The sequence below is a fragment of the Falco biarmicus genome, chromosome 5 (genome assembly GCF_023638135.1).
Source record: "Falco biarmicus isolate bFalBia1 chromosome 5, bFalBia1.pri, whole genome shotgun sequence".
Lineage (NCBI taxonomy): Eukaryota > Metazoa > Chordata > Aves > Falconiformes > Falconidae > Falco > Falco biarmicus.
Genome location: NC_079292.1, coordinates 30,784,530 through 30,809,518, shown reverse-complemented (window position 1 = coordinate 30,809,518; position 24,989 = coordinate 30,784,530). Strand labels below are relative to the sequence as shown.

Sequence of the window (24,989 nt, the reverse complement as noted above, 5' to 3'; positions counted from 1 at the left end):
CAGGCTATGAGAAAGTAATTTCAAACTCAATGTTTAAGCCAGCCAGTCATTAAGTGCTGACTATGACAACCTGGAAGTCACAAGATGCCAGCAGCTGGCTGAATTTGAAAGGTTATCCACAACTCAGTAAGCTAATGGCTAATCTTTCACCTTCCTACCTACACACAGCATGCAACCATCTTAAAAATGTAAAGAACGTCCCAACTCCTTCATTGTGAATAATAATTCCTTCTTTGTAAAATATTCAGAGGGCTTCAGAAGGCTGAAGCTCTGGCAAGGGAATATCTGCATATAACAAGGCAGAGAAGAAGGAGAGGAAGAGAAGAGGAAACCCTTCTTCCATTTTCATATAAAAACGATTTAAAATTTACTTGACTTCCTCAGTTAATTTGTCTTCTTCCAGAAACTTTAATCCTTCAATGCTTATTGTTAAAAAGAAGTTTATATTCCCTCAAAAGACAAGAGCAAAAGAAAATGACTTTGTCATATCTGACTGGTTTGGAAAATATAAAATCCAATTCTGAAGGAGTGCAGATAAGGGAAGAGCTATGGAAGAGCCATCAGCTTAGCAAACACTAAATAATGAAGAAGGCAGAGACTGCCCAGCATGATAAAACACTCTATTAGCAAGACTGTTTTTAAATGAGTGATGATTGTGGCACATTCAGAGCAAAAGGTTATTGAATTTTTATCTCTAGGAAGGGGACAATTGACAACCTAACCAAAAAGCCACCAACAGGTAGTCCCCTTTTTAGGATTTCCCAAAACATGTCCATATTTGCCCAACTCCACCCTGTGGTTTCTGAATACCTCTAGCTATGCTATTATATATGCTATAAAGTTGGTTTACAGCCAAGGAAGCTTTGCTGAAAAAGCTACCGACTTTCTACAGAAAAGAATACAGGGCCACCACCACTATGTCATGGACTTGTTGGAGATTACGGTATTTCTGGCACCGCACAGAAAATTCTCATCCCAGTCACTCACCAAGTGCTTTGATGATGCCCTGAGTGGAAGCAAGATTCAATCTCAAGTTGCTGGGACAGAACAGAGAAACAAACAATCAAAGATCTGGATGTGAGTTCTCATCATGCATTGGCCAACATGTGGTAAGCACGGAAGATAAACCCCCACCACTGCTAACAGTTAATGTGGTCAGTGCTCTTGTTCAAGAACAGACACTTCAATGTAGCATCAAGTCCAAGGAGAAAAACAAAGCAGAAGACAAGTTGCTCAAAGGAATGTAACAACTGCCATCTGCCCAAAGTCAGCCACCCAAAAAGCGAGCTGGGTGACTAATGGCCCGTTGACTTGCATATGATGAACCATGGATTCGAGCTGCATTGAACCAGAATGCTTGGGTTTCAGGTGGGCATGTCTTAAAAAAAAAAAGCTGGCTCCATTGACGGTGATGTGAATCTGAGTTTGGTGAGCTTCAGCATGTGGCACAGCCTCCCTTTATTTAGCGTTACTTTAGGTCAGTTATTTCCCTTTCTCCCTCCCCCAATGCTCATTATCATGCTGTGGCTTCCAGCAATGACATGCTCAGAAATTCAGATGATCAAACCACAACAGAAAACAAGTCACCATATGACAGTTGAATGTTATGGCATTAACATTGTATGAATCTTTGAAACAAAAGGTAGATGTAATCTTTCCTCCTCTCAGCGCAGTCCAAGCACATTTGCATTGCTCTCATCCTCCTGCCCAGGTGCGATGGAAAGAGACATCTCATCTCATTTTTCCTCTGTTGTTTACTCTTCATATTCTTCCCCAAAAGAATTGCACTCCCCTGTACATCACTGTAGCTTGCTGGATTTGTAAATACATCTGACTTATACCACCACCTCTGCCCCACGGCATCACTTTTTACTTCTCCCATATAGATTGCAGTCAGCTCTATTGATGTTCCATTTATGAGATATATTCCACCAGGTTTCATTTATAACCATGAGGTCAAAAGCCTCTATCATTTCCTAACATTGCACGTTCTTCCTCTTGTTTCAGATACTCCTGGCACTTGTGTACAGACATTTTAGTGCATTGGTATAAAGTTATTACAAAGGAAGATGATTTTTTATTGTCAGGAGGATGCTGCCAAGTGAAATATTACACTTCGTACTTTTATGTTTATTCACTGCTGCATGTAACGTCCTCTCAGAAGCCTGAAAGTCATACTCATGCCCTTTAATGTTTGGCAAAATTGATTTATTAAAAAAATTGAGTTTCAACCAGAACTGAAATTATAAATGATGTTTTTATTTTTAACAACTTTGACTGTCAGAGCACAACGCCTCAGCCCCAAGAACTCTCCCAGTAACTGAAGTTCTGTGAATAAATATTTGGCTACTGAACTTTGATAGCATTTTCCATTTGCCTTTGTTTTCTTTTCTTTTATTTCTTTTAATCTTCTAAAGTACACTCTGTGAGACCACAGTAATTCTTCTTGACACTCAGGTATTGAGAACTCAAAGTATGGGTTACAGGAATATTGAAGTTACCTGTAGTATTCTGGGTCTTAAATTGTTAGCTGATTGTATAATCTTATTGATCCTTTTGGATCTTGACAAACTGGTTGTGGTCATCTGGAGTAAGGAGTTTAAAGGTCCTGCTCTAAAGCAGAGTTATAAGCCATAGGAAAGGTTGTCAGTCAACCAGAGATGCTCTGCTGTTGAAGGACAATTAGTTTAATGGACATATAACACTACAACTTTAGCACCAGAAGACTTCCCCCATCACTTCCCAGAAAAGGCAGGAATGCTGTGCATCCTCACCGCATCCCCATGTGTCTCGGGATCCTACCAAGCTGTGCGAACTTTTTTGTGCAATGCTTTTCTTCTCCTCTGCTCCTCATCTACAACGAAGTGTAGATGCCTCCTTCCACACCCCAGGCAGCTGCATTTAATATAAACCCTCAACAACAGGGGATGTTCAATATTTGTAAAACACAGTATTTTATTACAGGGATCTAGGGTAATACGAAGTGCTCTAACAAATGCATGGCCACCTCCCCAGCTTCAGCCTGTGACACAGGACAGCTACTGGCAACGTCTGGGTAGGCGGGTGAGACCTAGACTCCTGGTCCTCGGAAAAGCTTAACCCCATGTCAGCTGAGCTATAGGTGACCCCTTGCAAATTAGTAACAGTGGAAAAGTGTCAGTGGAAAGCAGCAGAGCTGAGATCTGTTTATGCCGAGCTCTACTTCAGGGGCACAGCCACAGCCCTCCTCTGAACGTGACTCTGTGCTGACAACACCAATGACAGTGATAAGAAGAGAAGCAACACTAATCATGTCTCTATCACTTTCCAGACAGAAAAAAAATAAATCACTATTCCCTGGGGGATGGAGCGAAAGCTGAAGCACAGAGAAGTGAAATGATCTCACAAAAGTAGTGCGGGCAATCCTTGACAGCCAGGAGCAGAAGTGGGGTCTCCAGGCTCCCCTGTCTTTGCCCTCTTGGCACTTCAGTTCACTGAGTGTTACTTCTGCCTTTGCAGGCTGAGCATTGGTGCCCCAGTGCCATGCATGTTAGGGCATTCCTCATTAAAAGCTGTTCAGCTTCTCTAGTGAATTTATAATACACATATATTTTTAAATATTAAGCGAATTAGCGATGCTTTAAAGAAAATGAAACCTGTCTCGGCACTGATACCTTCTCCTGTGCAATGTCATTAGCAGGGACAGCTGAAAAGCTCAAACACTGAAAGACCCTTCAGAGCTTATGCTAGAAGTGATGCTCCTGGCACCCTCATATGGTACCCACCACAGCCTGAGTAGATGTCACACCACAGCATTTACTACGAAGAAAGGAATGAAGCTGCTTTGCTTTCTGTTCTCTTTGACATAAACCCATTTTGAAATCAAGAACAAAGATGCCCATCTCCACTAAAACTGCATATTTATGCTGGTTCTCATTTATAAGACAAAGGTTCTCCTATGGGAGCTACTTACTCTGGGAGGCTGATAGGTTGGAAAAGGCTGCCTTGGTGCGACCTGCTAACCACTCCAGGCTCTCGTGCATGTTGGCCAAGGCCTTCAGGTCACTGACGTCCCGCAGGATCTCCTGCTGAGGGATGAGTTTATCTCCCAGGTTGCCAATGAGAACTTCTGATTCTTTGCCGAAAGCAGCCCTGAAATGCAAACCAAAGCCACCCTCAGAAATACAGCACGGGACAGCAAGGGAGAGACATCAGTTACACCACGGAGAAGGTCAAGCCAGCCAATGTAGAACTGTTCCAGTGTGGGGTCTCAAGAATGTTGTCTGGAGGAGTTTTTGAAGTTTTGTTACTGTGAATGAGACCTCTGTCTCAGGGAGGCTTTTTCCTGTCCTTCTCCTTGCACTTACAATCTCTGAATTTCACCTCATTCCTCATAGTTACAAACTTCATCTCAGTCAACTCCCACACCTCTTACCCCCACCCAGCATTTACACCTTGCTGAGACATGCAGGTGCTTTCTCTGTCTCCCTGGGATATGTATAAAGAACACACATGCAGTTCTTTTAACCTTTCCTCGAAAATGAACTTTTCCAATCTCTGATTCATTTTTCTTTCACACATCTATCAAAAGAAATCTGTAAAACCTGATGGGTTATCATGACAAAGTGACAAATGGTTTTGAGTATCAGTCCGTGCATTATTTTACCTGCACAGACACAGCACCTGGTGAAAAAAGATGACCAAGAAAAACGTGTTCACTGAAAAAACAAAGGTGTTTACCAAAAAGCCGAAAAAAGTTCTTTCAAGGTGTGTAACTGCTCACTCCACTGTTATGTTCTATCTCTGCCTTCAGATTTTACTTTCCCAACACTCGTCTTCATGGAGAACATGGTTAGTTATGTCCTATTTGCAAGGCAAATATTCTTATTGCTTTTGCAGGTGAAAGAGGAGACTCTGGCATGACTTTTTGTGTACCTTTAGGATGGAGAAAATCAGGACACGGTTTCTACATCTAATTACAACAGCTCCTGGCTGGAGCCAAGTGCATTTCGTTGAAAGACTCTAAGTGATGGCACATTTACCGTGGTCCTCAGTACACTCTTCCCATCATTAGCTGCTCTTTTTGTTATGAATTTGCATTCCACTTTCATTCAACTTTGCAAATCTCCACTTCCTGTCATTAGCTCTTTTATGAACTTACAATGAGGAATCATGCTGCTGAGCATAATAGCTGCAACGAGCTGCAGCAAAATAATCCCATCAGTGGCATTTTATATACTATCTAAGCAGTTTTATTGCCAGCATGTCCCTGGGACTTCACTGTCACTTCAGAAAAAAATATATAAATGAACCAACCCTGAAATGGTTTTAAATTGCTCAATTGAATTCATTAAAGGCAAAAGACAAAAATAGCCTTCATTAAAAAAATCTCTTCGAGGATTTTCTTCTGCTGACAATAAAAAATATGCTGCCTTAGGCTGTAACCCGCATACTGCGGTTTGGGAGGAATCCTTATCTGTTGGCTGTGTCAGGACTGAGACACAGAAACATCTCCAACTCCAGTGGAGTATGCAGTGGTAATTCAGCTGTTCTTCCTCTCCATAAGACAGGGTTAATTTTGATCAATACTGGCTATTGAAAATACATTAAATCCTTTCTGAACTTTAGGAAAGCCCTTAACAAGCTTCCCTGACCAGGCATTTCTTGGACAGTCGTAAGAGGCTACAAAGATTTGGGGAGTAAGGACAGTTGAGTGACCCATCTGAAGTCCAAATGGACGTTTGAAGGTGAATACAGGGTTGAAGCAGGTGGACAAGATCATGGCCAGGCTAGACCATTTTTTTTCCCCAGCAAAACATGATCATTCTTCCAAGTAAAACACGTTATTGACTTCTACAGCAAAAATGAGACACCTCACTTTGCTTTACCCACCTATAAACACTCGGATACCCTCATCTGTTCCCGTGGAGCAGGAGACATTTCATAGAAATGTTTTTTCCCTTCCAACCAAAACACTCCTGTTGACTTAAGACTACCAAATCTCTCTGGCAACTGCATCCATCACTTGGAAAAGTAACAAATGAAACATTTGGTGAATTTCTACCTTCATTAACATGGCTTTCCAATACAAAATGCCGTCAAAAAAGCATTTTTTTGGGAACCACAATTTGAGAGCTGTTCAGTGAGGAGTCACTACCACTCTGCTGCCCACAACCGTGATTACAAATTCAGTTTTATTGCGGGGAAAGCTCTTCTGCCTTCCCACATGCAAAGAGAAACGGTTTTGGCACCGCTTTGGATGGATAGCCTGTGCATGAATAATACAATGCTTTCAGACAGACTGGGAAAAATCTATATAATACAAAGCACAGTGTATTTCCTATTTTTGCTCCTGGAGGGAATACAAATAAGATCTTCTATGGGAAGCTATACTCTAAAATGTTGTTGAGATCAATGTGATTCTGCTAATTGCTCTAAAACAACAGAAAAAATTATCAAAAGGGCTGCAAATATATTTGTTTTCTTTAATACACATCTTTGACTGCAGAACCCCAATTTACTTTCACACAAACTGAAACTTAAAGTGGAGACAACCTTCAGCAAATAACTCCCTCTTAGAAGGTAACTTTAGAGAGTTCTGGTGGATTCCTGTAATTTCAATTTAAACCTGCTGGTAGCAAACGTCTCCATGAAGGAAATTTTCGCTTGTGTTCTGGATGCCTGCTTGAAAGAATATTCACTACATGCCTTTCTTTGTCTTTATTAAATTTGCAAGGCTAAACACTTACCTGGAAGGATATAAAACCCCAGATCAACTGAATATCCAACCTTAATTCTGCTCTTTTGAATACCTCCACTACATTAGCATCTTTAGACCTTTGATACCCATACAGTTTCTCAGCCAATACTTGTCACATTTGTATCTGTAATCGTGTATCTAAGACAGAGCCAGCACATACAAAGAGCTCTGCAGCTACCTTCTGCATTTAATTTATGAGTTTTTGATGGTTCAGTGGGCACCTTGGGTTTGAATTACCATGCTTTTGAAAATTCAAATCCCATCTTACCTTACCCAAGCAGTTTGCTTTGGACCTTGCCAAAGCTTCCAAGAACAATAAAAGATCCTCCATCTTTTGATGAGCACCCAAAGATGGAAATTTCCAGCCACATAGATGATATATTTTAGAAAGTCTCATAACCAAGCAGTTCATAACTGTGTTTTACAGATCTGTAACAAAAGGCAATGCTCCAGTCTCCTGTGATTAATTCAGCTGTGAATATACCCACGCTTCAGATGGAATTAATATTGCTTATTAACTACACTGCGAATAAAGCAAACTCACGTGCCTTTTTTCACTGTCCAGCTGTTTCTTTGTGGGAGCTCATGCTCCCTTACACCAATATCTGATGCTGGTGCCACACCGCTTCATTGCCCTTCAGACTCGATTCCCACGGGATTTGTGTGCACTGCAACAGGACTCACTTAAATCTCCGCTTTGTCAGAGCAGGCTGGCTGTGCTAGCTTAATCCTTGGATTAACTAAGTACCTTGTTCTGTTTCACTTTGTTGAATCATCTTGATTTCTCTATTTTTGTTCCTTTCCAAACACAGTGACCAGCAATCTGTCAGCCTTAGATCCACCTTGTTCTATGGATACCGTATGGGATGCAAAACGCATCTTTGGCATGGTACCAGCAGGGATGGGGAGAGGCTGGTTCTCCAGAGGAGTCTTATGCAGGCAGACTGGCTCCCCCCTCCTCTCCTCCAGCAACCAAGAGCAACGGTGATGTTTTTATGTGATGAGCTGTTAATAAAATGAAACAACCTATTGAGCTAAACTGCCTGGAAACAGAGAGACTGATGAGAATATACGAGGCTTCCTCTCATCCGTATTTTAGCATATACATGAGAGGATGGGAAACTTGTATGCAAGGGAAGAAAGGCCAGGGAAGAGCATGTGTGATAAATCAAGATGACCTGTGCTACGTTTAAGGCATTCGGACCGTGACAGAGCAGGGCTGAACAGCAGCCAAGTGTCCACATCAATACTGCAGAATGAGGAAGGAGGTCTCTGAGGTACCCCTGGCAGCAGCTTTACGTTCACTTACTGCTCCTCTCCCTTTTCTCTACCAAGAAATTAGTGTCAATTATCCCTTCAGCAGATAACACCGAGGAAAAAGCTTGCTGGGAGGGTGCATGGAGCTGTAGGAGGTGGGACACACACACACACACCAAGCAAGCCCACTGGGAGCCTCCCCAGGAACACACTCCTGTCCTTTCTCACACCCTCTCAACTGCAGACCTCAGAGGAATGCTTTCCACTGAGCATCAGATGCTTGCAGAGGGGAAGCAACAAAATTAATTTAAACCGCAGCTAAGAGTAGCAGGCAGAGCTGTGGCTGTAGAGGAAATACCCTAAAAATATCTATTAAAGTGTGAACAGGACAAAGATGCAAATACTGTAGGAAGAGCTCACAAAACAAGGATTACTGCTTTGTCACGATGTTGTACCAAAACCACAATATATTGAACATCCATGAAAATGTTACTGAAAGCAATTACTGGGTAAAACGCTTGCCATATAACAACTCAATATGCTACCTAATATAAAGCACTTAAAATACGTATAGTACATATACAGTCTCAAAACATGATACACATTCTAATGGAAAGATTGTAATAATAGAATTCGCATCAGTTTCATTGCACCTTTGCAGCTTCTTTTGGATCAGTAAATTTTTCTATGTATTTCTGTCGTATAGAAATTCATATAACCCATTTATTTTCTATTCCTGCGTGTGAATCATAGAGTCAGCCTGGAGACCATATTAAAAACTGTATATAGAAACTACTCAGGCAGACAGGTTTCCCCTTGATTAATTTGAAGAAATTCCCATTATGTTCTTACTTATAAGCAAAGAGAGAAAAGGTGGTTTGTTTCTTCATCTTGCACCAGAATTTGTTTGACTATAATAAAGAATCATGCAAGCACCAAAACAAATAACCCACGTAGGTTTTTTTCTGCAAAGGGAAGCCCACTGAAATCATTTACTGCCGCAAGAACAATAAACCCCAGCTCAACCATCATCCTGCAGAAGATACCGTTTCACTTGTTTCAAAGATTCAGCACCTGAAGGTATTTTAAAAATTCAGCACATGAAGACACTTTTCACAGCACATCCAAACAGCACTGTAGTCCTGATGAAAAGCTTCTGCAAAGGATCCTCAGTGGATATAAATTCACCCTGCCAACCTAAGGTATTTGGCTTTAAAGGACTGAAGAACTAGCCCATCCTAAAACCGACCCAGATTTGAGGTTCATTGGGATTTGCAAAGCTTCGACAACAATTTGTGCATCTCTATCAGGGACTGGCGTGATCAGCACCAGCATTCCCCAGCAGCTCCAAATCTCTGCTGAGAGGTCACAACACTGTCAAAAAGCAGACATCGCTAACTGACGATTTTAAACAGTAACATCACACGACATCTTCTCACTTAAATTTATTTGAATATTCTGGTCTTGTTAAGTTGCTATTATACAATTTATCACAGCAGACAAGGAAGTGTCTTGGAGTACATTGTGTAGCTCTAATGATGTGATTTAGTGATATGCAATCTTGTTAAAGCAGGAGCTGTTATTACATCTTTGTGGAGAAGCTGAATCTCAATGTTTCGGCTGTGCTTTCCCCCTCCATCCCTGCTACACAGTTTAGAGGCATAGACATTACCTAAAGTATGTTGGAAGAGCTGGGCATTGCTGCACTCATTTCAATACACAATGCAATTTGTAGGATTAATAAAACGGAAGCCGGGAGATTCTTCCTGGATTCAGGTTCAAAATATATGTAATCTTCAAAAAAACCCAAATCCAGCCCAAATCCTCTGAAACTTCTTTGCATTCACAGGACAGGCAAAGACAGAAGGAAACTTCTTGGATACAAAGGTGTTCTGTGAAGATTCAGGTGCTTACTCATTTTTACACCTCTCTTGATAGCAATAAGGTTTAGTGTCAGTTGCGCTCACGAAGAGGCACATTCTCTTGTAGGATCCAAAAAAGAGATCTAGAAACCCATTTCACATAAAGGACAAGACTGTCATCAAATGGAATTGACACATACTTACGGTATGCTCAGATTCAAAGTCCCAGTAGAGGGAAAAAAGGTCTAGTCTGCTGCCAATCTTACAAAATCATCCTTTCACCCTTTAAAAATATTGTAAATATATTAAACAGAGCCTGAGAAATTGGAGGAGATCTTTTGTTCTTGAGAGAGAAAGACCCAAGGAAAGAGATACAGAAAAACCTGCAAGTGAGAATGGGAGGGAAAGCTAGGAGGTAAAGAAAGGGAAAAGCCTTCCATAAAACATCAGAGCTTCAGAAAAGGACCACGCAGCAGAAAAAACACTAAGACAGCCCAAAGAACAAATATACTGGAAAGCTCCAAACCAAACACTGCAAAAAACACCCACCAGAGAGCAGAAGGTACAACCTGAGATACAGCTTTTAATGAAATCCTTGGCCAATGCCTTCTGGCTGCCCAGAGATGTGAAACAAAGAAAGACCACCCTACCCGTAGGTACAACCGGAACACTATGCTCCTGCCACCATGGCTCTCCCTTTGTGCCAAGGGAAGGACTTAACGGTCCAGCGCAAATTGTTCCAGCTCATTCCCAATTCTGGTTTCTGGGCTTCCACAGACTGTTTATTTAGAGAATGGGAAGTTCACAGCACGTTGATCCTTTTAGAAACAGTGGAAGTAATTCACAGAGCCCCCCCAGCCCAGCCCCTGCTGAAGCAGCTCTCCCAGAGCGGGCTGCACACAGTCACGTCCAGGGGGTTCTGAATGTCCCCAGAGCAGGAGACCCCACAGCCTCTCTGGGCAGCCTGTTCCCCTGCTCTGGCACCCTCACGGTAAAGAAGTTCTCCCTCCTGTTCAGGTGGGGCTCCCTGTGCTGCAGCTTGTGCCCGTTGCCCCGTGCCCTGTCGCTGGGCACCCCTGACAAGGGCCTGGCCCCGTCCTCCTGACACTCGCCCTTGAGATGGTTGTAGACACCCATAAGGTGCCCTCTCAGTCTTCTCCTCTGCGGGCAAAACGGGCCCAGCTCCCTCAGCCTCTCCTCATCAGGGAGATGCCCCAGTCCCCTCATCATCTCCGTAGCCTCTGCTGGCCCCTCTGCAGCAGTTCCCTGTCTCTCTGGAACTGGGCAGCCCAGTTCCACCGGACCCAGCACTCCAGACGCGGCCTCACGGAGGCAGAGCAGAGGGGGAGGATCCCCTCCCTCGCCCTGCTGGCCATGCTCCTCCTCATGCCCCGCAGGGTCCCAGGGACCTTCTTGGCCCCAAGGGCACGCTGCTGGCCCAGGGGCAGTTTGCTGCCCACCAGAACCCCCAGGCCCTTCCCCGCAGAGCTGCCCCCCAGCAGGGCAGCCCCAGCCCGTGCTGGTGCGTGGGGCTGTCCCTGCCCAGGGGCAGGACCCTGCACGGGCCTTTGCTGAGCTCCATGAGGTCCCTCTCCGCCAGCTCTCCAGCCTGGCCAGGTCTTGCCAAATGGCAGCGCAGCCTCTGCTGCAGCAGCCGCTCCTCCAGCTTTGTGTCATTCAAGCTGTGACCAGTCCTAGGCGCTCTGTACCAAACTCCTGAGTTTACTGCCCTCAAGCACCCTCTGAGGAAGAGCTCACAGGAGCATTTCTAATTCATTGCAGTGCAAAATTATGCCTCAGACCACTAGCTCTTTTAGCTCTTGCTCCCAGGGCTAAGCAAAGCTTTGTGTTTGGAAGAGAGATATTCTTGACTGCCCACCATCAGCTTTGCATGCTCTGCCCTATGAAAAGGAAAGGAGAGGAGATTTCATTCTCTGGAGTGTACCCAGTGTCTTTGGTGCCATTGGATGGATGATGTGCTCTCCCAGGGCACAGGTGAGATATGCTGCATGCCCCAAGAGAGCTGAGGTGTGGGACAGTGGTTCCCAAGACACAGTCCCAATACACATCCAGAACTGGAGGGTACATTTCTCTCTCCCATCATGCCTTCTGGAGGGACACCCTTTAGCCCATCCCTGCTCTCTTCCTTCAGCTTGACTTTTTTGCCTTGTCCAATAGCAACACATTCCCCAAGCAGACCCAAATCTACACACAGGCTCCAATTTTACATTGGAAATAGAGTCAGAGGATCAGCACTGACTAAATCAAGAGAAGAGAAGAGTTCCTAACAAGCATCTGGGATAGCGTAACTTCTGACCAATGCCATTTGGGATGATTTGGTGAAGTATCTGCTGTTACACAGGTATCCTTCCATGTTGCTCAAATATATCCCATCCTTTTGGTGCAGAGCAAGTGAGGATGAGCATCCCAAAATGAACAGGAGATGCAGGGGAACAAGCAGCAGGCAGCTGGAGCACCCTGCAGTCAGGTTACCCTCATTAAAGAAACACAAGCAGCAAAAGGAGAAGTCATGTTGCACATGGAGAAGCGGAGAGGTTTTTTTTTTTTTTTTTATTGCTCCATTAACTTCCGCCTGAGAATCTGATCCCAAGTTCAGTGTCCAGGAGCTTGCTGGAGTCAAAAGGCAAGAGGAAAATCACCATCCTCCTCCTAACACTGGTTTGGTATCTCAGATATGCAACCAGAATGATCTGTGTTGTGGTGTGATCTTCAGACCAATGTGAGGTTTCCAGGCAAATGTGTTGCCCCGTGAATTGCCAGCATGCCTTTCTCAGCTCCCCGCAGAAGTGGTTTCCCTCAGGCACACAGTGCCCTTGCCACTTGCTGCAGAACGGCACCAAAAAGCAAGAATTTCTGCTGTAACTCGAGCGCGACCGGTTCTGAAACTCTTTTTACATTGCTTTTCCTCATCAAAGGCAAACCTGGAAATGATGCATCTTTGCGTTTTATCACCAACCTATCTGATTCAGTAATGAACCGAAGGCTAACCTTTATAAAGTGATAAAGGCAGCATATTTCACACTCACCCCAGTGCCAAATAGCCTTCAGAGCTTTAAAAACTAATTATACGAATAGAGGCATGACTTTTCTTTCCTTTCTCCCCTTGCCAAGTTCTGAGTTACTATAATATGCTCAATCAGGTCCCTTTGTCTGGCCAGCCACACCAGAATATTAATGGGAAGATTCTGCTAGTATCTTACCCTACCTTTCGACAGCTATTTGCAAAAGAGACAGTGGCGGGTTAAGGCAACAAAATCAATCACTGTCAACACAGGTATGCATTAGGATTTTTTTGGGAAGACTTCATGTTTGGATTCTTCTTTTTAATTAAACAAATGAGTTACAGGAAACCTGGGGAGAGGGAGGGAAAGAAAACTGCGCACTGGTATCTCTTCCTGCCACAGTACAAAAACTGGTGGCAAACTTTCAGGACATATTTAATTTAGCAGCATTCATAAAGGGGTACTGCCGAGTAGTTCAAGCACTGCTGTCAGCCTTGGTTTATGTCCAAAAAGAAAATGCTTCCATGTTTCATCAAGCTTAAACCTCCCTTTCCAGGAAAGGATGCTTAGTCCGTCCCTGCTAGCCAAGGAGGGCGGTCTGTGAATGCATGTAGGTATCTGTATATCAGGGTTTTAAATATCTTGGATAGTTAAAGTGATAATGAAACGAGCTGTCCCCAGGATCTCCCACCACAGCCATGACCCAAAGCATCCACTGAACCCATTTCCCTCTGGCTCCACTGCAGTGTTCAAGCAGAAATGACTACGGCAGAATTATTCCCAATTCACCAGCAGCGCCAAGAGAAAGAGAAAGAAGCAACAGCAGTGAAGAAATCATGTTCCTTTGTATTAGGAGAAAGTCTGAAAAAAGCCTGATTAAATGGAAAGAAGATGACAAAAAATTGGACAAACAATTAATACTATTTTGAAGCTTTCAGGAGAAGCACAGATTCTTGAGGAAGTTTATAAGCCATGTTGCTTACCATCAATGGCTGAAACTGGCCCAGGCCAATTATTATAACTTAAATTAATACTACAGGAGCATTCACATGGCACTCTGAGGAACTGAGGCTTAACACATGATGCTCTGTGCAAACAGATACTCAGAAAAGATCTTTGTCCTAATGTCTAGGCTAAAAAAAAGACACAGCACAAGACCTTTTCTGAGGGAATTCAATGTAGATGGCTTTCCATTCCAACATCTCTGATAAAATGTCACAAAATACTTATTAATGGACAGTACAATGACAACACTGGAATAAAATGCGTGTTAGGATTAAAATGTTGTCACTGCTAGCATCAGACTGCTTGACCATCAGATTCGGCCTGGCCAGGGATTTACATTAACAGGTTATGCTCAGTTAGTAGTACCCAGCATTGCATCCAGAGGACCTCTGGTGTCCCATGCTGACAGCTCAGAAACCACAGTAAGAGCCAGGAGGGCATCCCAGCTGCTTTCCATGCCAAGAAACAAAGGATAAATGTGAAGGCAAGATGGAGGCTAAGACTGAACCAATGAAACTCAAAAAACCTCAGCGACTGCAAAAAAACCTCAAGGGCTCTCCATCCTTGCTCTTCTAGCATCACTGAAGACTTTTTAAAACACTGGCAAAACTGATTATCCCCACTGCAGTATGAGCAAACATTTCTGTGACTAGACATATTTTATACTGTTCGTCGTTCCTCTTTCCAGACTGCGTCATCTTTATGTTACTGTGCTTGCATTCAGTGAATAACTAAAATGACAATCTGGGCAAATTAGACTTGTTATTTTCAACAGCTTCACTTACTCCTACAGTTTTATAGCCAAATGCCAATCAAGGAAGTGATGAATAGTGATGGGAATGTGCAGACAAGCTTTCTGACTCACTGGAATGACAAGGAGGACCTGTTTCTTCAGAACGCATCAACGATTCAGAGACTAAGCCATTTACAGCGTGTAGGGAAAGGCAATCTGCCTGCTTACAGGCTTTCACTTGCCTGAAAATCTGGTTTGGGCACAGTAAATTGCATCTGAAAGAATCCCCTATGCAGGTACCAATATTTTTCATCTGACTTTCCTTACACAGCTCCTGGGGTTGGGACAGAGGAGAAACATCACCAGGTCATGGTTCAAATGGAGGACAGCTTTGGTGACAATGCCAGTTTTGGGAATTCCTGCCCAGTACAACCAGCTGGCCCCTCCATTAGGTCACAGGCTGCTGCTCTTTTCATTGCATGGGTGATCAGAGTAGCACCACCAACCAGTACAAGGATCTGCCTGAATTAAAAATAACCCTTTCTTTTCCTCCCCCATCCCAGCCACTCTCCTGACTCGATTCACAAGCACGATTCTTCAAACAGCCTTGTTTGAACAACAGAGCAAGCAGGACTGAGCCATAATGGTAGGAAAGCAGCAAGCTGGCACTGCCACTGAAGCTCCTTACTGAACTGTGGCCTCCCTCTCTTCTGTCCTTGTTGCATGTGAGAAGCTCCTCTGCTTTCTCCTTTCTCTTGTAGGACAAAGAGCTTCAGGATGGTTTATCTACCAATCCATCATATGACGGATAAGCAAAGCCCAGAAACATCCCCTAAACAGGTTATTTCCTTAATGACTTCTTGATACCATCAAGAGAACCAAATCCAGGCAACACACAGGAAGTTCTCAGTCAGTAAAGCTGATGCCTAGTGATTTATATTGAATACTAGGAAAAAATCCTTCACCAAAAGGGTTGTCAAGCTTCAGAACAGGCTGCCCAGGGAGACGGTGGAGTCACCATCCCTGGAGGGATTTAAAGGATGCGTAGATGTGGCACTTAGGGACATGGTTTAGTGGTGGACTTGGCAGTGCTGGGTTAACGGTTGGACTCAATGATGTTAAAGGTCTTTTCCAACCTAAACAATTACATGACTTTATGATGATTTTTCTCACACCTGAGAACACAGTAGCTATGCAAACACCGTAATTACTTTCTTTCCAGCAGGTTGTACCATTGTTGCTACTCTCCTTGAAACCATTTTACAACTTCATAAAATATTTTACCTTATAAAGTCTTCCTCCTCTTCTCTCTTGGGTCTCAGTTGCTTGGGCTGTGCCATGTTGCTCCAGTTAGGCAGAGATTTCAGGAGCCTGCTAATATCATCATCTTTAGCCCAGGATGCACTGATCACCAGCTTTTCATCCGACTGCACAATGCTCCTATAGGGAAAGCAGCAACAATCTTGTTAGTGTGAAGCAAATTGTACTTTCCATGTAATTCTGCACATATTAATTACAATCCCTATTACATACAAATGTGCATTAAGCATTAAGGAAGGGGTCCAAAGAGAAGTTCAACGAAGTGCTCATGTGGGGGGCACAGCAACATGAGTGGACAGGATATAAAATTCACTTTAGGCTCCCAATTGTTGATGTACTTTATGATAGAGTCCTTTGAGGGAAAAAGGGCCATATTCTCCCCACCCTTGAAATCATTCAACTTGCCACCATTTACATAACCAGAGGAGGTCACTCTGTACTAGAAGAGAGAGAAGGTAGTTTCTCCATGGCTCATTTGTTCTTTGCAATCTCAATGCAGCTTGCCAGCTGTTACTGATTGTGTTGTGACTGTAACGTGGAAACCTGCCCAGGAAGACCTGGGTGGAAGCCACCAGCTCACCGTACATCAGCTGGCCCAGCTTGGGGACCCTGTCTGAAACAGTGAAAGGAAATGAAGGGTCCAGGATCTTCTGTCCAGTCAATCAAAACACCTAGTAATAGAGATTTCATCTAAATTGTATGTATGTGTGAAATCGAATCAAAGACCACAGCATGTTCCAATTACAAAGTCTTTCCCTGTTTAGTATTTTTGGCAGTGTAACTAATCTGAATTCCTCACTGGCAATTTCAGGAGACAAACAGGATGCTGTATTTGGAGGAGTCCATTAGTTGCCTATTTTTTCTCAGGGTTGTTCATGAACAACCATCAGCATAGTCCTCATTAATGTTTGCTACTTCACTGTCACACTGTGACAGGAAAGTCCTCTCCTGTTCTTGGGTTGTTCAGTAAACAGCAAGGATCCGGGAGGTGTTTCCATCTCTTGGAAAAGGCAAGTGGTAGTTAGGGGTGCTGGTGTTTCTTCTAGATCCTATCACTCTTTTCCTTCTCTGGTGGGCACCTGGAAGGCTCTTCTAGGAGGTCCTTGCATGGTGACCAATTGGACTGCTTCTCCAGCCCAAGACATGCAACCTGTCCATACCACTCAACACAAAAGCATGATGGAGACCTCTTCAATGGACAGCAGCAGGATTTTTTTCCTGCCTTCTGTAACAAGAACATGGCAAACCCACTGAACCAGCACAGTGTGATTTGAGAAAGGGACCATCTGAAAAGACAAGGTCTCAGAGGTCTTGTTCCTATGGAAAAGGCTTAGCTGCAGGTTTACAACAGAATCAGGATCTCTCTTGTGTGCTAAGAGACTGATCACCTTCTACTATGCAAAAATACAGAAAAGGCTCTGGGATCTGTGTTTCCCCACAAACACCCACCACTCCTTGCTCACGAGGCTACAAGACACCTAGAAATTATGCATGCTTGCTGTATCCTACAATGCAAGGGGCTGAAGAAGTGTGAAATCCAGAGAGATCCTTTTCTGTTACTGTTCCCCAGAAAACATGGCTTGTCCAACATGGATAGAAACTTTGTGCATCAAAAAGATGCATGGGGCAGATGCTCAGAGCTGTCACTAGCATTCAGGTGGTGGTTTTGGGAAGAGTCAGGCAAAATCACAATAAAGACACTGCACATTTTGAAGGGGTTTGTGCGGATTAACTACTCTACTTTTAAATTTCCTGAAAGGTATGTTTTGGTCAATAACCAGAAATAAAAGTAACAATACACTGCGTATCAGTGTTTTGAAAAGGAAAACAGTGAAAAAGGCATTGAGATAGGAGCCAAAGCTAATCTATCTTGAAACAGAGCAGATTACTTCTTTTCCCACCAGCATGGAGCAACCTATCACTCCTTTCACCTACCACCAAGAAAACAACCTCTGCTCAGTAAGCACACACAATTTGTGAAGATGAATTTATCACATGCACTTACATATAAATTTTCCTTCTCTTTAAATTTCATGTTCAATCTGCCACAGGCAAAAAAAAAATGAATTTTCTTTCCAGCCACAGAAGACCGCGGCATCAAAATTTCAATTTGGCTTTCTGCTACTGTTAAGAACTTGGTGTTTTTCCACTTAGGAAAAAAGGTCTCTTTTTTTTACCCTAGTGAAAACTGAGGGGAAAAAATAAAGCTCCACCAGAATCTCTGACATCTGAGATGGAAAAACTGAGTTTGATGATATCTGGCCATTTCTCTGCCAAGGCAAGACAACTACTCCATTGAATATATTAGCCAGTGCTTTGTCCTCTCCAGACTCAAAAGACTAAAGTAATAGCCTCCTTCCCTTGGGAGTCTATTTCACAGTTGAACAAATCTAACTTTTGGATAAAAAATAAAATAAAATAAAATCCTGATACTGTGCTCATGTTTTACTTTACTCAATTTCATCCCATTACTCCCCCTTATTTCCCCTTACAGCAGCTTCAGCTCTCACCACTTTCACTATTTACTCTCTTCAATTATTTACAGCCTTATCATAGCCCTTCAGATATCTATGAATGCAAGTCATCTTTGGGAGACTTCTGATGGAGTTATACAGAGGACAGAGCTGCCTCTCTGTTTTATGATCCTTATTATCTGCTGTCCTCAAAAATCCTATTGCTTTTCGGAGTAGGTGTTGGGGGAGGAGAGAGGGGAGGACGTTTGGCTGCTATAGCAAGTTGCAAACTGAGCTTGGTGTCCTTGTTTTTCTTAGGGTCAGTGTTTTCCAAGAGCCTAACCCACATGATTCCTGCTTTTCTCACCTTTTGGCAATGTGGTACTCCTGAGTCCATGAGCCACTGGAGTCCCAAGACAAATTCTCCACTGAAATCAATAGGGAGTGTCAAAGTAATCAGTGCTGGGACACCGCCACCACTATGTGGGTCCCTTGGAATTATGTCCCATTCTCTCCCGTGACTGTAACACCTCCTAATTTTTACTGACAGGTTGGTTTTACTCCAACCACCCCCTCATTAAAGGAAGACGTTAAACAGGGTAGTACATACCCTGATCTCAGTGAGATGCCCAGCTTTCCCCATCAATTACAGACTCCTTTTCCCCCACTTTTTCTTTCAAGCATCTTAGCCAGTTTTCAACCTCTGTAACGTCTATCAATGTCAATCTGATTCAGGTTTTTGAGTAAATTATCACAAGACAGGATGACATGTTTTAGTACAGCTCAAAATGTTTCCTTTCAAAGCCCCCTTTCTCCCAAGCTCCTATGAAATTATTCCTGCTGCTGTAATAGGGTGCGGTGGGTTGACTCTGGCTGGATGTCAGGTGTCCATCAAGCTGCTCTATCACTCCCCTCCTCAGCAGAACAGGGTGGGGGGGGAGAAAATAAGATGGAAAAAAAAAATTGTGGCTCATGATAAAGGCAGTTTAATAAAGCAAAAGCACAGGTCAATGTGTGGAAGCAAAGGAAGACAAAAGATTTGTTCTCTACTCCCTATCAGCAAGCATCATAATAATAAATGCTGCTGCTCCTCCTCCTTTCTCTTATCTTTTATTGCTGAGCGTGATGCCATGTGGTATGGAACATCCCTTTGGTCAGTTTGGGCCAGCTGTCCTGCCTGTGTCCCCTCCCAAGATGCTGCCCACCCCCAGCCCCTGGTGAGGGGGGATGCTGGGCAGCCAGCCTCGATGCTGTGGAGCACGGCTCTGCAGTGGCCAAAACACCGGTGTGTTACCACCACCCTTCCAGCTACCAACACAAAGCACGGCACTGGGAGGGCTGCTGTGGGGAGAATGAGCTCCATCGCAGCCAGACCCCATACACAGGGTGACTGGCTACCATCAGTGCCATAATCAACTAATTAATTCACAGCTCAATGGGCCAAGGAGAATACCATCTGTTTTAACCCAGCTCCTGGGAGTGGGTAGGGAACAGGTGTAGCACTTACACAGGGGATGGCACATGTCCGAGGAGGGTTCACCCCTCCACAGCTCAGTGGGGTTTATCCAAAAAAACATCTGCAGGTGGTCCCGGACTTGCACCACTGCTGCCCTGAGCTGGGAGAAGAGTGCTGGGGAACATCCCCGGACACAGCTAGGGTGGCCAGGGCTTTTCATTAGGAGAAGAACATCTGGGGGCCACAGCGGCTAATTGGACTACGTTGTCTTGTGCCAAATGTATTTTTGAATAATTTTCTTCTTTTCTCAGGGTCAAGGTGATGTTTCCATGCTGAGCTCTGCTTGCACTGCTAAGTGATTAAAAGCGGCCTGCTTAGCATGTGCCAGGTACCTAACAGCAAGAGGGATGTGGGAAACCTCGGCTGGTTTGAGGGATCGGGATGCGAGCTTAACGTTAGCCTTGAACATGTACCTGTGCATCCTTGAAGAGCCTGGGAAAGTCCTGAGAGGAGCTGAGCCGACAAGACAAGGAACTGCCAGATGGGCAAGTAGAAGAAGTGTATCAAAGATGTAGCAGAGAAAAGGCCATCCAACCATGAACTGATGGTCTGCGAGTGAACCAATCACGTACAGACACCTATTCTTAAGAAATATATAAAAAAGGCTTGTTCGAACAATCAACGGCCTTTTGGCCTTTAGTTTTGTGTACAATCCTTTGTGTGTCGTGTCCGTCTCAACAGCAACACAGGGAGACAGACCCCTGCCTAAAAAGAGTCACAAAGACAACTTAAAAATCAAAAAAATTAATGCAAGAAGGGGAAGATGCCAACAAGAAGTAGTGACAAAAGCGTTTGCTGGGGCCTCAAGAAATCCTGTTTGACTGCAGACCTCACACCTTGGATCAATTAATCTGCTCCTCTTTTCCTTATCAATAAAAAGGCATTTAGTTTTATTTTGCCTGGCTGGAAAGCAGAAACTGAGATTTTGGGGTTTTTTTATCTTCATCATTTTGAGAGATATAGGCCCAGTTATATCCCACCTAATCTTAACAAATTTAGCTGAGACAGTTCAGCCAGGAGGCTGGTCCCATAAGCTGCCTTCACAGCTTATGGAGAGAGCTGAGAACCTCCAGAGAGTTGAGCCACTTTTTAATTAATGTGGACCACTCTTTGGAGTTGTCCATCTCTATTTACAGACTAAAGAGACTCATTTGGGTGAGCGGTGCCTTTACTCAGACTCTTCAGATACAGGTTGAAAAATGTGCAAAAGGATGGTTGTTCAAGGGAGAGAGGATGAAGACTAGTAAGAAGGGGGTGGACACACAGGAAAGGGCTTAAAGCTGGACACCAAAATAAGGATGTGTAGCTTCAACACGGACATAACTAAACATGGGGCCAATTTATGCAGAAAGGCATGGAAAGTTATTAGGTTTAGCACTGAAGACAGCAAAGCTTGTCCAAGAAGGCTGTTGGCAAGAGACTAAAAAGAGACTCATATTAAGGGTAGCTATCTTGACCTGGTCAGGGTTTTTCCTGTCCCTATTACTCTCTGTATGGCCTTTCAGTATCTCCCAAAGCCCCATGAAAATGGTTTAACTATACAGGCTTAACTCATGACTAGAGTTGCTTTCATAGAAATTTGCTGAAGAAGCAGCTAGACATGGGCTGGACAAGACTGGAGAAAAGTACTGCCAACACAGCAGGAGGTTTTGTGGCTCTATCTCCCAATTTTGTTTTCATTTTCAGCCCCAACCCCTCATAAACTAGACGTAAAACATAACTCACATCTGTAAACAGTTTGCGTCAAACTGAAATTGCACTTCATACAAACATGCAATTTGCAGAAGACATCTCACCTACATCAGATTAAATACACTTTGGAAATCGTCATCAATTAAAAAAAGAAAATCTACAGTTGCTACTTATATAAATGTCCAATCCATTCATATCCAGCCACCAGCTTTTTTTTGCATTCACTAGAAAATGTGAGCCAAATGGAAATCAAACATGAGAAATCTCAGCTGTGCCTTTCTTAGTGCTGACGTCCTGACAGAGCTATCTGTTCTGCAAAGGACTCCAAATAAAACAGCCTTGTTTTGAGGAGCCTGTCTTTGAATACATTTCATCCACGTTTGCTCATATTCCCCTTCAAGAAACACATGCACATGGGGAATGAATGAATGCCATGTGCAAATCTTGCGTAAACCACCTCTCTGGCTTCCCAAATTCTCACTATCTTGACATACCAAGAACAGATGCACACTTCCTTGCTCTGATAGCTTTGCCTGATTGTATTAATTCACAGCTCTAAGAAGTTTATTCTGATCTTAAGCAGCTATAAACGATCCTTCCTCCACTAACTTTATAATCATGAGGATTTACCTCTCAAACCCCCAAGGAAAACCCTGGTCCAAAGGGCAAGGCTGCGTGGAGCCGTAGCAATGCAAGATCCCTGTAGAGGGCATAACGGCCCCGCAGATCAAGCTGATCGCCCCAGGAAAGCCGGGTAGCTGCTATATTCCTCTGCATCATTTGAAATGTATATAGATTTCTATTTCAGTCAGTCATTTGCTAGCAGCAAAACTAGAACATTTCCTGTTTTTCCTCCTGCTGTAATCAGGATATTGCCAAATTAGGGCTGTCCTAATTACTCCTCAGCAGGTGCCAAATCCAGGAATGGTATCAGCAAAGGAAGGAAGGAAGGACCTTTAAGTTCAAGCCAAAGAAATCAGATCTATTGTCTGGCTCCAGTCAGTGAAGTTTTATATGAAACATGAGCATTTTAGACAACAGCACGTGAGCAGCTACCGATTTAAAGAAGCACCCAGATGAAGTTTAGCCCACATATGTGCTCACTGCTACTGTTGGTATTATTATTAATAATAATAAGCGGGTACACAGCCGCTCGCCAGATGAAGCTTCTCCTGAAAAGAATCAGGCAATAGGAAATAATTTCTTGGTCAGAAAACACAAGGGGCTTTTTCAGCTTCCCCTGCTATCGCCAGCCGCTATTAGTTATTAAAGGAGAGTATGTATAGCAGCTATTACAGCCCACATTGCTGCAGCATCTTTAGTGTCTTTCTATGCAAGTATTTATCCCCATGGCACGGGGCATGCTCCTGGTCCCCCTCTCCAGGGAGAGCCATTTTACAGATGGGCAACTGGGATGTACAGAGAATAAGTTACTTATCCATGGTTACCCAGGAAGTCTATGATAAAGCAAGCACCCGAAGGACTTACACCAAACAAGCTGGCGTGATAACCCTGTGTCCAGTGGCACCATGCTGTGTTTAGCTTCCACACTGTGCTTGGGGAAGCAGTTAAGAGATGGATCACCTGAAAATGCTAATGAACAAAGACAGCCCAGGACTGAGCATTTGATGACCGCCTGAAAGAATAAGTTTACAGAGGTTTGGGGAAAGTTTCATAAAACCCAGTGTGTGTGTATTTATATAGTGTGTTGTGGTTCCTAATTCCTACCTTGCCATGAGATCTGAATACCCAAATCTCAACGTTATTAATTAATTAAAATATAGCTGAATCTCTTGGGAACACTCAAATGGAAGGATCTGACTTGCTTTACAAGAAAGCAATAGCTACATACAGCTATTTATTTTACAGATGATGTCTTATACTCTCCATCTCCAACCTGAGGTCGTGTTTGCCTGATTAGGAGAAAAGCTCTGTGGTTTCTAAGCCCTGCTACCACTGCCATCCACATTTAAAAAGCCTAAACCACAGTGTGATGTGGATAAAGTCACTGGGAAGCCAAGACTCTCCACATGCTAATGATCATTATTTCAGATTTTTTCCCCACCTAGAAAGAAAAATCCTTGACCATGTCTGCAGAGATGATTTCCAGAAGTACCTCCTGCTTACTCAGGGCAAAACAGCAGAAGCCCAAGAGCAGTACTGCTAGCATACACTGGTTTCCAAGCCTGCCTGTACCTGTAGGCAAGGGTGCAAGTGTCCTTGTACTCCTGGAGTTTCACACACACCATGTTCAGGAACTGATCCGAATAGGCGCTCAAGTCATGCATCAGGTTCATCAGGTCTTGAACAGTCTTCTCCACAATTACTGTGCTCTGGAAAAGAAAAAAAGCTGAAGTATGAATAGCAGTTCAGCGTATATCTTAATTTCAGCCTTCTCATATTTTGCTAATTAGCATCACAGATGCAACCATACAGCTGATGCTTCCTGACGCTGAGCAGATGCTGGAGCAGTCCATACCATAAAGTGGCGTAAAGCAGAATGAATGAAGAAAAAGAAGAAACCATGCAAGAGGTGAACAGGGGTTGCCTAGCTGTTTGACTATCAGGTCTGTAAGTCCGGATTTCTGAGCCAGTTGCTGAGGACCAGTGGAGTTCACCAGGTCTTTCCTTCACTAGATGAAACCTCAACATGCAGAAGGTATGATTTTCAGAGGAACTGGTTACACGTGGCTTCACTGAACTCTGCTTGGACTTGCAAACGCCAAGTGTTTCAGCCTGACCAATAACTCTGGTCTCACAGATTGCAGACCATCTTAAATACTGAGGATTTCACCCATCACTCCCACTCATATGAGCTGCGTGTGTATTGTGTAGGGCACAAGCTTTCTACTGCCACCTGAGGTTTAAGTAGCGCCTTGCAACCCTTTTGTTACCCCAAGCAGTGTATTACAATCATAGGACAACAGCACAAGTCTGCAAACCAAAAATGCTGCTCTACATCCTATAGATGAGCAAGTTTGGACAGCCTGCAGAAGGAGGTACCACATATCTGATAACATCTGAGATTTAAACAGCTCCGTATGAATTCTGAGATTTCTGAGGCACTGCAAGGTGACTTGACACCATTTGTATTTACAACATTGACTGTTGTATTTCATTTGGTTGCTACAAACTGGACAGAAGGAAGGTTACCAAAATCCAGGGCTGATATACATTGAATTAGTATTAAGCTCGGCAGAGTGAAGGGTATTCCTGAGCTATGTGCAAAGGCAAAGGAGACTAAAGCATCTGGGAGCCCTGGATTGTCTGAGAAATTCTGGACTCAAATTATATGGGGGGACCCCAGAGACTTCACGAGGGCTGCATCAAAGCTGAATTTAGCCCTTTCTCCGTGTTAATCAGGACGTGAAGAGGAGTTAGTGACTCAG

At 43.6% G+C, this 24,989-nt stretch overlaps 1 protein-coding gene across 1 annotated transcript in view; it reads right to left on the bottom strand.

Annotated features, from left to right (window-relative positions):
• The window catches only part of EXOC4 (exocyst complex component 4), a 408,492-nt gene that overhangs the window by 49,366 nt on the left and 334,137 nt on the right, over nucleotides 1-24,989 (bottom strand). Inside the window, exons 12-14 of the mRNA XM_056339463.1 lie at nucleotides 23,797-23,933; nucleotides 15,904-16,059; nucleotides 3,953-4,131 (exon numbers count right to left, since the gene is read on the bottom strand). Of these exons, the coding sequence (XP_056195438.1) occupies nucleotides 3,953-4,131; nucleotides 15,904-16,059; nucleotides 23,797-23,933 (472 nt within the window). The remainder of the gene's footprint in view (nucleotides 1-3,952; nucleotides 4,132-15,903; nucleotides 16,060-23,796; nucleotides 23,934-24,989) is intronic.